At 39.9% G+C, this 16,193-nt stretch overlaps 1 protein-coding gene across 3 annotated transcripts in view; it reads right to left on the bottom strand.

Annotated features, from left to right (window-relative positions):
* LOC113163497 (sodium channel protein type 4 subunit alpha-like) overlaps positions 1-16,193 on the bottom strand; it is a 124,144-nt gene that overhangs the window by 10,530 nt on the left and 97,421 nt on the right. For all 3 annotated transcript variants that reach the window (XM_026362194.2, XM_026362193.2, XM_026362192.2), the window contains exons 24-27: positions 7,222-7,376; positions 6,781-6,954; positions 3,122-3,244; positions 90-365 (exon numbers count right to left, since the gene is read on the bottom strand). In XM_026362194.2, coding sequence (XP_026217979.1) covers positions 90-365; positions 3,122-3,244; positions 6,781-6,954; positions 7,222-7,376 — 728 coding nt within the window. The remainder of the gene's footprint in view (positions 1-89; positions 366-3,121; positions 3,245-6,780; positions 6,955-7,221; positions 7,377-16,193) is intronic.

The following is a 16,193-nucleotide window of genomic DNA, read 5'->3' as shown; positions in this document are numbered from 1 at the left end:
ACGTCCAGCCCAATCATGGTCGATCCCTTTAAAACTCACTGTGACTCCAGACTCTCGTAATCCCCTGGTTCAGTCACTCAGTGACTCACCACTTGCAGCAGAGCCAGATATCCTGCCCCCACGTTGTCGAAGTTGACCTTTACTTTGGTCCAGTAGTAGAGCGAGGTGTCATTGAGTGCATCGCACTCAGACTTGTTGTTGATGAAGGAGGACTCGTAGATATAGCCGGTGCGGTTGACGCAGCGGCCGAACTTCCCGGCGAACAGGTTGACGCCCATGATGCTGAAGATGAGCCAGAAGATGAGACAGACCAGCAGCACGTTCATGATGGAGGGAATCGCACCGATCAGAGCGTTTACCACCACCTGGACGGACGCAGACACTCAGAGTCACACACATATTGTAAAAACACATACTCCTAACATTTAATACTGTAGTTTACTTTGTGTCTTTAGAGAAAACGTCATGTTTTCAGCTTTTTGCTGGTCGGGTTAAACATTTAGGTGGAGACACAGACTAAACACAGAGAAAAATCATCCAAGTGTTCTGCTGTATTAAAACTTCGTGCCAGTGTGATCAAAAGACACTTTTTTTTTTTTACAAACTTACAGGAGTAAAAGTATCCTACAAGCAAGATGAGTCATTTCACATCTGTGAATATGATATTATTGGATTTTAATTACTGATGAACACATGAATGATGCAGCTGAGACTATTTTAACAACCTTATAGGCTACACATCAAACACACAGTCTACTGTTCTACAGGTACATTGTGGGTCATTGTGGGTCTGAAACAGGCTGAACTGATGAAAGTACCTATTAAGAATAATGGTCTTTTAAATAGTTTGATTTCCAAAACAGATGCTTTTTATTGGTTCACTTTGTAACTCGCTGCAATTCTTCTTTCAGCTCATGTTGGATAAGAGTTTGCTCCAGGGTGTTTGGTTCTGTGTTGCCGATCATTCCAGTCACATTCAGTAACTGGTTCCTGAGCACATTTACTGAATTACCTGTAAGTCTCATTACCTCTGGAACACTAGTGGAAGTTTTCGGCAAACTTTCATCTAGGTTCAGCCGAGGTTAGTGTGTGAACACTTTAAAGCCAGCAGGTAATGTACAGTTTTGCTCTCTTATGAAGTGGATGCAGCACAAGGAGTAAATATGTAAATAGACAACAGTGTATTCTTGTGTAAATCAGCTCTATCCTTCCTTTTGGTGCTCACAGCGACGAGGGTGAAAGCTGAGTCAGCTCAGGTCAGTACTACACAGAAATACATTTCAACCTGTCAATGCAGCCCTCCTCATTGTACCCACAATGCAGCTCTTCTACCCACAATCCCATGCTGAGTGACCAGCATGGTGCTGAGCGCAAAGCATTTGTAAATTGACATGAGAGTTAATCTTATTAGCCAGACAATGACAAACAGGGAATCACAGGAGCATGCAACACGGGTCCTGAACTGCACATGAACCAGAGTCCTGCAAACGTTATTCTGCTTATTTAACTCTTCCATCTTCAGCTTTAACCTGGTCTTCACTTTGACTGTGATAAAACTGAAGAGCTGTATTTTAAAGCACTTTTATGGAGGTCTAATAACTGCTAGTGTTTTATTTCCACTCACTGATTCTGAGTAAAATTTAAGTAAAATCTGTTGTCAACCCACCCAGTGTAAAAATATTCAAACATATTACACAACAAAAGTGTCCAGAACGTTTTTACCACAGCATGAAATCACAGCTTGGTTTCTGCATTTAGCTTTTGCTTATTTGTTTTTCTTACCAATCCAGAATCCAGAAGGTATGTAACTTTTAAGTCTGGGATGGTATTGTTAATAATACTTCTTCTTCTAATAATTCTTCTCTTATTTTTGGTAGTTGCAGGACACTGACTCTGTGTCAGTAATACTGATGAGTAGAGGATTGATGTTTCCTCCCTGGTCACAAAGGTTCATGAACATGCAAAAAGTGAGAAGGAGATGCATGAAAAGTCACAGTTCAACATGAAAACTGGTGGGGATTTTTTTTTTCCTGAAAGAAAAGACCTCCGAAGAACAGAGATTAAGTTAAATATGATGCAAAGGTGAAACAACAGGAGTTGATATCGGAGAAAACACTGTGAAAAACAATAAAGTCAGTTTTTATTTTTATTATAAAACACACCTGAGCACCAAAAGATTATTTATAATTGACCTTTTTCTCTTTTCTCTCTTTTTTAAATCATTCCTTACAACATTTAACAACAGGCCTCAGTAACTAATTACTAATATAACCTGTGTTATTCAGTAAGACAGTTCTCAGGATAAAGACAAGCATGAGAAAGGTTTTTTTTTTTTTTTTTTTTACCGCCTCCTCTGACAGAGTGACTCATCGCACAAAACACCCAGAAGCACAAAGAAAAAAAAAGCATAAATCTTGGTTGACAGCAGGAGCCCTTAGTTGACAAAATGAGGACACTTTCATAACCTTTAATGTACTTACAGTACATTTCTTAAACATGAAACCTTTTATTCCACTAACAATCAGAATCGCATTATGATTATCTGAATTGAAGTCTATATTACATTAACTTTGTTATGCTTCATCTTCTCTGTACCTTGCTGCAGGTCTTCCCCATTTCCAGAATATAGTTACTGGTCCAACCAACCTGCTAAAAGAGTTTACAGCAGGGGTGTCCAATCCCGGTCCTCGAGGGCCACTATCCTGCTAGTTTTCTTGCCATCTCTGTCCTACACACTGCTGATTACCTAGATCAGGTGTGTTCAGGCAATTAGAAGCTAGAGCTGCAGGGCTGGTTGCAAAACAAGCAGGACAGTGGCCCTTGAGGACCAGGATTGGGCACCCCAGGTTTACAGACTCATCAAGTGAAGTTGTAAGTTGGACCAGAGCAAACACCTAGGTGTGAAAACATCCTGTGAGAAGTGTGATCTGTCCTTGATTTTTTTCATTCTGTAACAATTTAATTAAATGTTTAACATTTAGGAAGTTACTTGCAAGAACTTCTGTCATGTCAGAGGTAATTGTAAAAAAAATATTTTCTGACATTTATAATTTCTCTACAGGCTAAATTATATTAAATGCAGGTGCCCAGATGTGTTATTTTTATTAATACTGACTCTTACCCTCATGCCTTCAAATCTGGAGAGGGCTCTGAGGGGCCGCAGGGCCCGCAGCGTCCGCAGGGATTTGATGGCTGCTAAGTCTGAATAACCCAATGTGTTGGCTACCAAACTGACCAATGAGACCTGGAGGAGAGAGAGACAGAGCAGAGAGAAGGACAGAAAAGATAGAGATAGATGTTCAGAGACAGATGGAAAGACAGAGCGAGAGGGGAAAGGAAGGAAAAAGAAAGAGAGAGAAGCAGGACAGTTAAATTCTAGTCTAATGAAAGATGAAGTGAGAAAGAAAGCGAGTGATCCTGCACAGGTTAATCAGAATCGCTGATCTGAGGAAAGATGAATGAATCAAGCCTGTTAGGAGAGGAATGGGGTAAGTTAACCTTCAGTCAAACTGTGTCGACACTGCAGAAAAAAATGAAGTTTAATTTTTCACATTCAGCGCCACAGACTGTTGTATTTTAATTTTCATATTTGGACCCATGAGGTTTGTGCCATTACAGCTTTAACTAAGAGTCAATATATCAGACTGAATTTTGACAGACTCACTTCTGTTCTCATAAATGATACAATTATCAATTATTACCTTTCTCCTAATATTATCTTTTCATACAACTAAACTGGAATGGCAGATATGTTTAATAGGGAATGTAACTGCAACCAGATAAATAAATTGTCTGTTAACATATAAAAACAATTTAGTTAATTTGCATTTATGGCAAAAATATAATGTTCCCAGACAAAACACTTGTTTACTTGATCATGCTGTACAACAGCCTGGATTTGTAATATTTTTGATGGTTAAACTCTCACAGCACATTTACTTTCAATCATAACCACAATTTAACTTTACTTTCCAACCTTCTGTTTGTTGAACCATACGCAGGAGTCATGGCTGCCTAGAGTTGAAGTCGTCTCTTAATCCACATTTATTGTTCAGTATCACACTGTGTGTGTTTGTAGTTTAATCCTTTAAAAGTTGAGAGATTAATTTTTGAGTACTAGTCACTAAAAGTTTCCTGGTAAGTTCAAAATTACCAGGGATCAGCCAAAGTGTTGCTACTACTGTACAGTCTGAGATATGACCTCTGATTAAAGCCAGAATGACACGGACACCATGTTAAACCCAGAAACCACAACACATCTAAAACCCTCTAAGGCCAGCAAGCAAAGTTCCACATAGAGCAGCAGATCTCAGGTTGGTCGCTGGGTCGAGCTCCAGGTGAGTTCAGCTCGTTCTTACCCTTATACCAGCGAAGCGGGATGCCGCCCGGAGAGGACGGAGAGCCCTCAACGTCCTCAGCACCCGCATGGCAGCGATCTGGTCCACAGAGATGAACTGAGCCAGGAGACTCAACACTGAGATCTACAGGGCACGTGAGTCATGTTGAGGTTAAAACATTTGTTGATGTGATATCACCCACAGGCTTTTATTGTGAAATATTTTCAGGAGGTGTTGAGGTTTGGCAACAGGAAAGTATACATTGTTTGAATGATTTACTTGGTATGAAGCATTTACTATTAAGAAGAATTCGTGCATCAACAACTTAAGACTGTACTAAAAACACATTAAAAGAAACGTATTAAAGAGGACTGAATTAATTAGTGATATAATATCAGCAGAATAGTGTATGACACTGCTCTGTCTATTTGTATAGTTTGTGATAGAATTATAATCATGTATTTTATCCTGAAAACATTCAGGAAGTGCAGAGATGGAATGAACAGAAACATCAAGCAGCAGCAGGCAAGTGATCTGGATGTTTTGTACTAAAATACAGCGGAATTACGAGAAACCCAAAACATACAGATAACATAATATTTGTAGGGTAACATGTTCGTTCTAAATGAGGATACGCCGGGGATACATCTGCTGGTTTCTTCCATCTTTGAGTAATCTGAGTTGTTCTTTCACTACTTTCTGCCTGTGTTAATAATACTCTGTTCTGTTTCTCGTCTCAGATCCGTGTGGTTTGAACACTGTGACTCAACACATCTCTCTCTCTTCAGGCCACTACAGTCAAATAAAAACGTCACAACGCGCAGTGTCATTTATAAGGACGGCCAGGCGTAAAGAGAGAGACAGTGAGTGTGAGTGTGTCAATTTCCGATTCAATGCATGCATATGTATGTTGTGCATCGTAAAATCTGTGTGTCACTCTGCCTTGGCGTAATCCTGCCCAGAAGAGACAAGTGAAATACTGTAGTGGGTGTGAGTGTTCAAATCTATGCATCGTTGTATGTGCATGTTGAGGTTCAAAATGTCACTGCTGATCGTTTAACCGGAGGCTGTTTGGTCTTTTTCAGTTCAAGAGAAGCTACATCTTCTAAAACCATCACTACATGCAAGCAAATTAAATGTAACAAGGAAAAATCATTTACACAACTCAATAGTCCACATTATTATATATAGTATTTGTTTTTAGCGTGAATATGTTAAAGGTTTGAACTTTTACTTTTCTTACAGAACTAAAACGTATTGATTTTATTCAATTTCATGTAATCAGCTTAGACAATAATTTAACATTCATATCAATAAAGGTGAAAGACAGATGAGCATTTATTTCCAACTAAATATCCCTCTCTCTTACTCATCTACCTCCTTCTGTTCTCTGTCTTCCGTCCTTTCATTCCCTCTTCGCTCACACTGTCTCTCCACATCCTTCTCCTCTCTCCAACTCCTTTTTCTTTCAGTCACTGCCTCTGCTCCAAGCAGTGAGTATGGGTAAGTGTGTATACACAGAGAAAATACTAAGTGGCTCATGCATGATCTGTTGAAAGGACTGCAACAGTGAAAGGACGATACGACAGCCACTTTCCCCGTCTTTTAAAGAAAAGGTTAACAAATGAAGGTTAACCAATTCAGAGTGTCTTAGAACAGCATTCAGGTTCACATATGAACAATGAAACTGCTTTTACTTGCTTTAATCAGTCGTGTTGTTCACATCAAATTTCTTTCTCTGTGAAAAATTGTAGCTATTAAAACATTTTCTGAAGACAGACTTGCCCTTTAACCTTTCTCTCTCGTTCTGTCTCAGTTTCCTTGATCATCCCTTTATCTGCCACCCTCACCTTTGTTTTCGTGGAGGCTGCTACATTGTGCCACCATGTTTCTACAAAAGCCCAGAAGGGACAAACCAAACACTTAGTCTGGGACAAAAATCACTTGAATTTAGTGGCATTACAATAATATTCACTATATTATGTAACCTACATTGGGCCTGCAGTGTTACATAAGTAGTAAAGTTTCAAAAGTAACTTCTTCACTTGACATATTGCTCAGTATTGTGGTCATAGAAGACGACATTTTTGTGAGGGAAGCTCAGAAAGTAGCATTCGGCAATCTCAGGAAGAAATTAAATGAAAAATTGGGAAAATAAATAAATGTCTGATGTTAAATGTCACATTTACATATTACATCGAATAGTTGTTTTTGAACATTAAGGTCTCCATGTGATCAGCATTGTTATGTCACCAGTCTCTCGATAATTATGAGCTCTAATGATCATTGTCATCACTACTACATCAACAGTGGGGTGTCACCTTTGTCATCAACATTACCACTGTCACACAGTAATTAATGATTATTGTCATCGCCATGAAATGATGAATCAACTGACCAATAAACCAATTAATCAACAACCATTAAGCAACAATTAACTTACATCGACAATGAGGAAGTCGAGCCAGCACCAATAGTTGGTGAAGTACTTCTTGAAGCCGTAGGCGAACCATTTGAGCATCATCTCCAGGATGAAGATGTAGGTGAAGATCTTGTCTGCGTACTCCAGCACCACCTTGATCACCCTCCTCTGCTCGATGTAGATGTCCTCAAAGGCCTGGAGGGTTAGAGTCAATAGGGAGCTGTCAGCGACATCTGATTCAAGATTCAAGATTCAAACAACTTTATTAATCCCACAGGGAAATAGTTTTGTCTTGTTACTGTTGCTCTCAACACAGAAAGAGAGAAAAGGAACCACAACCAGAAAAGATCTACATATGTCAGTGTCAATAATAATAGTCCATAGGGTGGAATGACAACTACGAAAAACTGTCTTACAGTATAATAAAATATGATAAAATAAAGTATGTAAAGAGTGTCTGACCAGCGCTCCAGAGCTGAGGAGGATCATGAAGATGATGAAGGACTCGAACCAGCTGTGCTCTACGATCTGGAAGCAGGTCTTCCTCAGCTTCCACCAGAGCTGACCGAGTCCCGCTGTCGTGTCGATGTCGCAGCACTGAAACCTGGAGACGCACACTAAGGGCAAGAGACAGAAAAAGAGAAACAGGAGATTAAGTAACAAATATCTAATCTGCGGAAAATAAACCCTCCTGGAGTTATTTTTCCCTTCAGCTTCTTCTTCCTGACTGCACGTATTTAAACAATGTGAGCTTGAGTGAGTCTCAACTAGTGTCTCACTCCAGGCACATAGGTATCATTACTACCTCCAGAAATCACACACACACCCTTGTTTTCTTTGTTGTCGTACACAGATGACCCAGAGCGTTGAGTGCTCTATATCTCTTTGGTTGATTTGTGTGTTTCTGCCTCAGTGGTCAGTGTGTAGCGCCTGCAGAGCGGCAGCAGCGGTGGCTGATGTCCTGTAACTGAAGTGTCTCAGGTGTGACACTTGCAGCAGGAAGAGTTTGTTGCTCAAGTGCCTTTGAGCAAGATGTAGACACGCAGTCACTTTGTCACACGTATCATCAGTAAACTGAGACTCTGGGACTTTGTTTTAGTTAAAAAGTTTTCTCAGTGTGAGTTCACATCCTACTCTAATTTTTTAAAGCAAACACCAAACAAAAAAAAAAACACCATTTTATCTGAAACTGGTGACATACTAGAGAGTTTAAATTACCCTGATAATTTAGCCACAACAGAGAATACTTTGAAGTACTTTTTATTCAATGTTTTACAGTGTTCAATCAGACATCATTAAAACAATGTATACAAATAATTTTCTTGGGCCTGAATAGTGATAATATTCTTTAGCAAGTAAACAAAGAGATTAAGTAAAAAGAGTGTGTCACAATTATATAAATCATCAGCATGAAATTGAGGTTCAGTGCTTTACTATATATTCTGAGATTTCTTTAGCTGAGCATAGAAAACTTGTATATGTAGAAAATAAACTAGAATGTTAAATTTGACTAAATATAGCATGATGTTGTCTATCATCAGACACTGTCTGAGGCAACTCATAACAATGTCTGACAAATTTGCACATACAGATTCAAAAATCTGGGTCAGTTGCTATTTATTCTCATTTTGTGCATTTACATTCTTTTAAATAACCAGGTTTCAGTCGACTAAGCTGATGTAGCTAATGTAAACAAAATGCCTGGTTTCTCTAATTGTGATTTTCCCCAGGTAAGGAGTGCCTGTGCAGGACAAGAGGATTTTTTTAGTGAATGTAAACGTGTTCCACAATTATTTACGTTACCTGATTTAGTATGAGTAAGAGTATTGAGATTTGGTTTTGCAGCCCTTTACCCCTGTGGAGCTTGACAGATTCAAAAAGAGTTGTGCTACACTACAGGGGAAAGTTGACAAAAGCAAAACATATGAACATATCAATCATTTCGACTCAGAGTCAGTTACTGCTCCAATACAACACGAAACAACACGGAGATGAAGCTAATTGTCTTGTGTTTTATTTAAGTTATTAAAAAAAACTAATTGTGGGAGCATCTGGTGGCAGCATATGTGTTACAAAACACACAACACAGAAGTGCCAAATATTTATGTAAAAAAAACTATATAAAAATATAATAATTAATGTACTTAGTTGTAAGAGGTGATGTCTGTAGTGTATTTTTATAATTTGGCGCTAACTTTACATGTTTTCGTGTCCAGATTGACGTCAATGTAGAAGAGTGTAAGGATCCATTTTAATGAATTGCTATCATGCAGAGTTTGTAGCGATGGTGCCACTAGAGGAAAGGCCGTGGGTTCATTCAAATTAAAGGAGTAGGACTGCAATAATACATGTTAATGCTTTCTGTGTACAGCTTGTGTTTCTACAGCATCTCTGTGTTATGTAACCACATTCAGTCATTGAGTGCATATGCAGTTTCTAAGGTGGAGCTCAGATTGTGAGTGCATTAATGTGTGTGTTTATATGCATGCATGTGCTGGGAGGATACACTTTTGTGGAGGCAGCATAGGTCAAATGCAGTCACCTGGCAAGAGATCATGCCACAGCGTTGCCTGAGTGCCGTTCAATAACGGATCAATGCTGTGTGCAGCAGACGTGAGTGTGTTTGAAGAAGGCGGTGTTCTTAAACAGGTGATATAATGAGGTATTTAAAGCTGCGTTCAATGAGAGTTTATAGCTGCATAAGTGTTTATTAATGCTGTGTTCTGCACAATCAGAGGGGGTTTCCTAACACACACTCACACATGGATAATAACTCTGCCAAGTGGGCTGATTGAGTGTCGGATTACCACTTGCTTGTTTTCATTAGATTACTCAACCAGTGTATCGGGGAAAAGCCTATTAGTCGCCATGGAAACAGAAAGCTGGGGTAATCAGAGCGCTAATTACAGAGGCAGGCGGACGCTGCAATCAGTGGAGTGAAGAGCAGCTAAAACACAGCTCACGCTCCATCGGTTACAGGAAACCAGCATAAAGCTCAACGGGAAAATAAAGTTCGCAGATGTTTAAAATGAATTAGTTAAAACTGTCACAGCAACCTGCAAAGGCTAAATGTTGAAGCTGTGAATGCAACTTAAAGGAAAAAGAGACAAAATGAAAAGGCCAGTTGAATTGGTGACACTGCTGCACACAACATTACAGCTGGACACAGAAAAAAAAGAGAAAATGGAAAAAGAAAGGCGTTTATGTTGCTGCAGGGTTGAGCAGCCTGTTGTCTGCAACTCTTCCTCCTCTTTGTTCTATTACTTCCCACTGTATTAAAAAAAAACTGTTTTGATGAATGATAATGGTGCTGTGACTGCTACACAGCAGTTTTGCTGCTAGTTGGGCATTTTTAATGTGAAGCAGCAGCAGTGGGATGGGTTGGGCTAACATTTAAAGAAACGTAATTCATCTTATATACAGCTCATATCAATGACTGCGTTTAAATGCACTTAAAGCTACAGTGTGTAACTTTTTTGGAGCATTTCTTGTAGAGATATGCTCCACAACTTACCTGAATATAATGAGGTGCTGGTTTTAAACAGCTTAAAGTTGCATACTTTAGCTTTAAGTAGCCCAGTTATTGTGTATGTTGGGTGAGGTAAGACTTCTTAACTGTTTCCAAACTTGAGATATACTGTAGGGATTAGAAAAACTACTGATGGAGAAGGCTGATTTTTCTGCTATGTACAGGCTCAATAAAGTTTTTATTGTTCTTTTAGAAAAGTACAGACAGGTAAAGTTGTGGAATGGAGTTAAAATAGGTCAAATAAAAACATAAAGTACAGTATATAAGTCAGTATATGAGTCCATCAGATGCCCTCAAACATGGAACACTACAGATTAGCACTGTAATCTGATTACTTTGAGTAATCTGATTACCTGTGTGCATTTAACTATCACTATCAAACAAGTAATAAAAAACTATTAGGTAGAAGCATCTACATCATGTAAATGAAAGCATATTGCTGAAAGATGCTGACAATAAAGTTCAGGTGAACCCACACACAGGCAGAGCAGATGGTTCTCAGCAAATCAAAAACGCTCACAGGTGAATCAGTGACTAGCAACAAGTGAGATCCATTCTGTGTCTTCTCTCTCATGTTCTGTTGTAACAACAGCACATTTGTTGAGACCACCCTCACGGCCCGTGCTCTGGGTACCTTAGCTTCACTCACTCGACCATCACTCTGTTCAACTTCCCCTGTCCCGATTCTGAGTGAACATCAGGTTTGCAGTTCGTCGTCCTGGTCGCTTGTGCAGACACACTGATTTAATTTGGAAACATTAGCGACAAGCTTTTAGTGCCACAGGCAGGAGGACGGGAACCTGATCCTCTCATTATCAGCAGTCACTCAGCTGAGAGACATGAAGGACTGCACACTGAACTCAGAGATCTGCTCCGTCAACAAAACGCATACAGTTACTGCTGTGTTTAAGGTATTTCATCTGACAGTCTCTCTTTTATTTATTTCCAAACACGACCTAAACTGGCCCAAATTTGTCAAAAAAATGTGTGTGACCCGAGGGACTTTCTTTCTTTCTTTCTTTCTTTCACACATTTTACAGCTAGTTTTATTATCTTTATTTTAATGCTGTACCAACGAGTTTCTGCTTGAAAAATAGGTCAAAAAATCTTAATATGTAAAATGAGACATGTTGTTAAGAGAAACCATATTGTGTGTTCCTATATTAACTCGACTGTTGCTCTTGTTGCTCTTGAAACTGCTTAGTGGGGGTTTGATTCGCGTTCATAAGATGTAATGGAAACATGTTCATTTCACTTACGTGTTGAAATTAAAATAATAATTGTACAGAACAGTCTACAGCACAAAGGTCAAGGTTGGTGTCGTACCCAAGTTTACTAGATCCATGTCACAGTAGACTTATAATTACAAGCTCAGAGAGGTAATATGCAGTTTTGCCATGTCCACACATCTACAGTAAGTAATGCACGGAAAATGTGAAGTGACAGATTTTCCCTCTCATTTTTGTGCCGTGCAGCATCACAACATTAACCAATGAGCTGGCATTTAGACGACTAATGGGGCAGCTAATCCAATGCCCACTGTCGGCTCAGATATCCGTGTGTGTGGATCGCTATGTGTGCACAGATTATACTTCAGAACCATTGTTGTGAGGGTCGTACTGTACTTTGGTCGGTCCTCACATCTTTAATGGATCAGGGTTTGGGTTAGACGTGTGTTGTTGTGATGGTCAGTGGTGGAGGACGAACACAGATCCTTTAGTAAAAAAAACCTCAAAACTCACACCATAAATACGTTTTTACAAGTAAACAGCATTGAAAATGTTCAATAAAAAATGATTTATCATTAACGTGTACTGAGCGTATTAAAGTAAAAGTACACGAAGCAGAAACATGTATTTGTGAGTACCAACGTGTACTTTTACTTAAGTACAGTAACTTACGTACTATGATCTGTAACACACATAAGAACGAAAGAATACCATAGAAATACACAAGAAACAAGAAGAAGAACCTTTTTTCTAACCTAACAATTGAAGAGCTGTTCAGAACAAAGGAGAACAGACAAGTGTAGTTGTTAAAATGTGGCTGTAAAGGCTGTATTGTCTATCTGTGTCTACCTTAACACAATAGGAAAGAGACACATGAGCAATGTCCCAAAGGACATCTGAGGTCTGAGTTATTCAGCATGACGCACTATAAGACCGGTTCGAAGTACTGTAACATCTGTAACATCAGTAGAAATGTATGATGGCTGCTGTTTCTACCTCATGTAAGATGAACATCTGCTGCGCCCTGTATCCCTGCATAGTTTGTACTGTTATCACACTGTTTCTTGATTGTCTTTCATAGGTCAGGTGCAGTTTTAGGACCCTGGAAAACCTCTACTCAGCTTTGTGCACAGTGAATGCAGTGTTCAATATGTGCTCTTCTGATCCTTGTTTGGTTTGACCCTGTCAGGTAAAGGCGACAAATGTGAAAGCAAACCGAAAACCGCCATTCATCTGAAGAGTTATCCTGCGGCTCTGCGACTCGTTAGCGCTGCTCGCTGAGATTTTCCAGCTCAAACCGACTTTCCCCCTCTTGCGTGATGAATAATTAGCGGCGGGGGAGCGTCACCATTCAGGCCAGCGCGCACACACTCTGTCTTAGTGAAAGCCAGAGGCGGCGGCAGCAGCAGGGAGGCGCTGTGCTGTTTGTGCTTTGTAATCACAGCTTGGAGGAACACACACATAGACACACACAATTAAAGACACAACCCTTCATGTCCACAAAAGGAACATCCTGTAAACCGAGCGTGCAGAGAACACTACAGTAAAATATATGATCAGTATGGGAAGAGAAGTTACATCTCAGGTTGTTGATATTTATGCTCTCTAAGAAGTTGAACAACTAGATGGAGGAACATGGTTTGAGATGAATTTTTAAACACTGAACGCCTGCTATGATGCACATTGTTTGACACATGTGGCTCAGACTGTGAAGACAAATGAAGAAAACAGGGTGACAGTGGAGAGACTGGGAACAGCACTGTCAGCTGCTCGGTTCCCACGAGCCGACACAACATTAACGTGGGTTCAAATGTAGATTAGAAACGCAGATTAGACATTCAGCGTGGGGGAGACCAGCAGAGGGTGAACATCCCGGGACTGTTCTGAACTTCCAGATGGCCACTTTGTCTCCGCGCACGCGACGCGCAGCAACGCAAACTGTTTTCTCCCAACGTCCACAAACACGCAGCTGGTGTCTGCCTGCTGTTGTTAGTCATTTTTCTGGCCTACTTCTGCAGCAGCTGGCCGACTCACAGGAACCACTGCTCCCCACCCTCCACCCCACATTCACACTGGAACTCGGTGCTGTGTCAGCAAACTGGTGGTTCTGGTCCAGTGCGAGGGGACTGTGAGCTGAGTCAGGAGGAAAGCCAGGCAGCGCAGGAGGTCGAAATCTGTTCCTGTCACCAAAATCTGTGGATACCAGCAAGGTCAACAGGTCATCGCCTCTTTCTCCTCTCCTTCTTTTCCCTTCTCACTCTTTAATATTAATCATTCTGCCTCTTTAGCTTCTGCTTTTCCATTCTTTGTCCTCTCCTTTTCACACCTCTGGTGTCATTAGCTGAGGTGTTTATTTTGTGTTGTCTGCTCACCCTCACTTTCATTTTGCCTCCTACGGTCTTTTTCAGGTGCAGTTGGGGTTTTTCCATCATTACTTTGATAATTTTATCTTTTTTTGGGTCTTGTGGTTTCATGTACTGAACATTTCTTATATTTCTTAACATTTCTTTGTCTTCCCTCTTTCATTACTTTGTTTGTTTTTCCTCCATCAACTTTTCTAATACAGATGTGCTGGTGACAAAATTGTGGCGCACAGGAAGACGTTTGTTCATGTTTCATCCCTCTTCTGCTGCTGATTTCAGTCCACCCGTTGACAAACGTCTGCCTGCCGTGGAGGACTCTGCTGAATCAGGAAGAACCAGGCGGCGTGTTGGGACAGTTTTCGATGGACGCATCAATCTTCTAAATGAATCAAAGCTAATACAACATCTGCTGTGTGGCAGGCGCTTTCATCCCAAGCACCTCTTACAGGAAGCAGGCACAGATCTGGTTTTACTCTGGAGGGAAACTCTATCTAGAGACTGGCAACAGAATTTGATCAGATAAAACCAGGATCAGCATCACTGATACTCAGTCTTGCTTCTCTTGTGCCAGAGTGAATTTAGTTTAGTCTATATTTTTTACTTATAGTGCTTTATTAAATGTGCATCGTTGGGTTCTGTGTTGCACGTTTTAGTTGATTCAAAATACAGCAAAGATTAAAAAAAAGAAAATTAAAGAATAAATACCTAAATATATTCTACCAGAAAAACAAACAAACGTCATATATCAGAAACTAAAATGCTGTCTGTGCCTTTTTGTCCATGTACACTGTTCACATACTGTAAACTGTTTTCTGAGCTGCTCTTGCAAGAGACTTACCACAGGGAACTAACTGTTCACTAATGTCAACACGTTGTCACTGAAACAACCACTTTTAAAAGCATCAGGATGCAAATCCAGGTGAAATTTAGGAATAAATCAGACATATTTGGTTTAAAACAGTGAACCTCAGGTGTCCCAGCATGTGCACTCACCCTGAACTGAACACAACAGAAGTACAAGATGTTCAGTACTGTATGTTACACCTAGTCTTACTAATGCAGGTGTGCTTTTTGTTCTTTCGAGAGGGTTTTCCAGCTGGCTGACCTGATTGTGTCTGAGTCTTTTTTTTTTTAAACCTCTTGCTACCTCTGGAAGCCAAATGAGTAAAATATAAAATAAGAAGTTCCACCGATCTAATTCTTTTTACTTATGTAAAAAAATGTGTCATTGTAGTTCTTATGTGAACTTTGATGATGATGATTTTATCCTCTATTCTCCTCTTCTTCGCTGCCGTGCCGGCTTTGCTGAACTGTGCACAGACAAATCTCTGTGCTACTCGAGGAAACTGGCTGAGTCAGGAAGGCAACAATGTGCTTTTCACCTGGGTTAGTCAGAACAGGGTCATAAATCTCATTATGAAAGTATTGGGGCAAGTGGGTGGTGGGATGGGTCATGGACGGATTATGAGAAAATGGGCCCCTGGGCACAGACATTTAAAAAGGCCCCCACCCCTCCTACAGAGCTGCAAGACGGACAGAGACTTAGTTATTCTGTTGATGTTTTTTACTGTAGATCTGTATCTGGTCTTTCTGGTTATTGCACATCTCTATGTGGAATTTTTTTATTTTATTTTTGTCTTCTTTAGTCATACAATTGTGTGACTACACACTATTGTGATTTGTGTTTCCTTATTTTCTGTCTCCTTTAGTGATTTTGTATCATTTTCAAATTTAAAGTCACTATGTACAGTGGGTCTTTGGACCTATGTCCTTTAGGCCTGTTCAGCCGTTTTCACATATACTGCAAACTGCTTTTCACATAGTATTGGATATAGAAATGCTCATGGTTGTTCACATGCCCACAGAGGGATTTAATAACAACAAAGCTTCTTTTGACAAATATTTAACCTAACATCTCACCTATTTACCTAACAGTATATAGTAGTTGTTGTTGGAGAAACCAAAATCCACATAAATACAGATTAGCTGCTAATGATTTTAACCTTGACCACTGGTTGGCAAGAAGACAGGCAACTATATGTGACATTGTTCTGAAACTGTATGATATGAAAAAACTAATCAATAGTAGTGGGCTTATTTCATTGGATATTATATAAATGTACAGCTGAGTGTCATCTGCATAGAGACAAAATGTTGTATTTTAAGGTCTCTGCCCATTATTCCAACATAATGTATCATAGGTTCCCTAAGCTTTCTAGGAACTGTGATTTCATTGGCCGATGTTGGCCCAATAGTACAGTACACCAGTGTTCCCCCAGCAATCCTTTTTCTCCTATGTTTCTACATCGTGGG

Source organism: Anabas testudineus, chromosome 2 (genome assembly GCF_900324465.2).
Source record: "Anabas testudineus chromosome 2, fAnaTes1.2, whole genome shotgun sequence".
Classification (NCBI taxonomy): Eukaryota; Metazoa; Chordata; class Actinopteri; order Anabantiformes; family Anabantidae; genus Anabas; species Anabas testudineus.
This window is presented reverse-complemented; position numbering and strand designations above follow the sequence as displayed.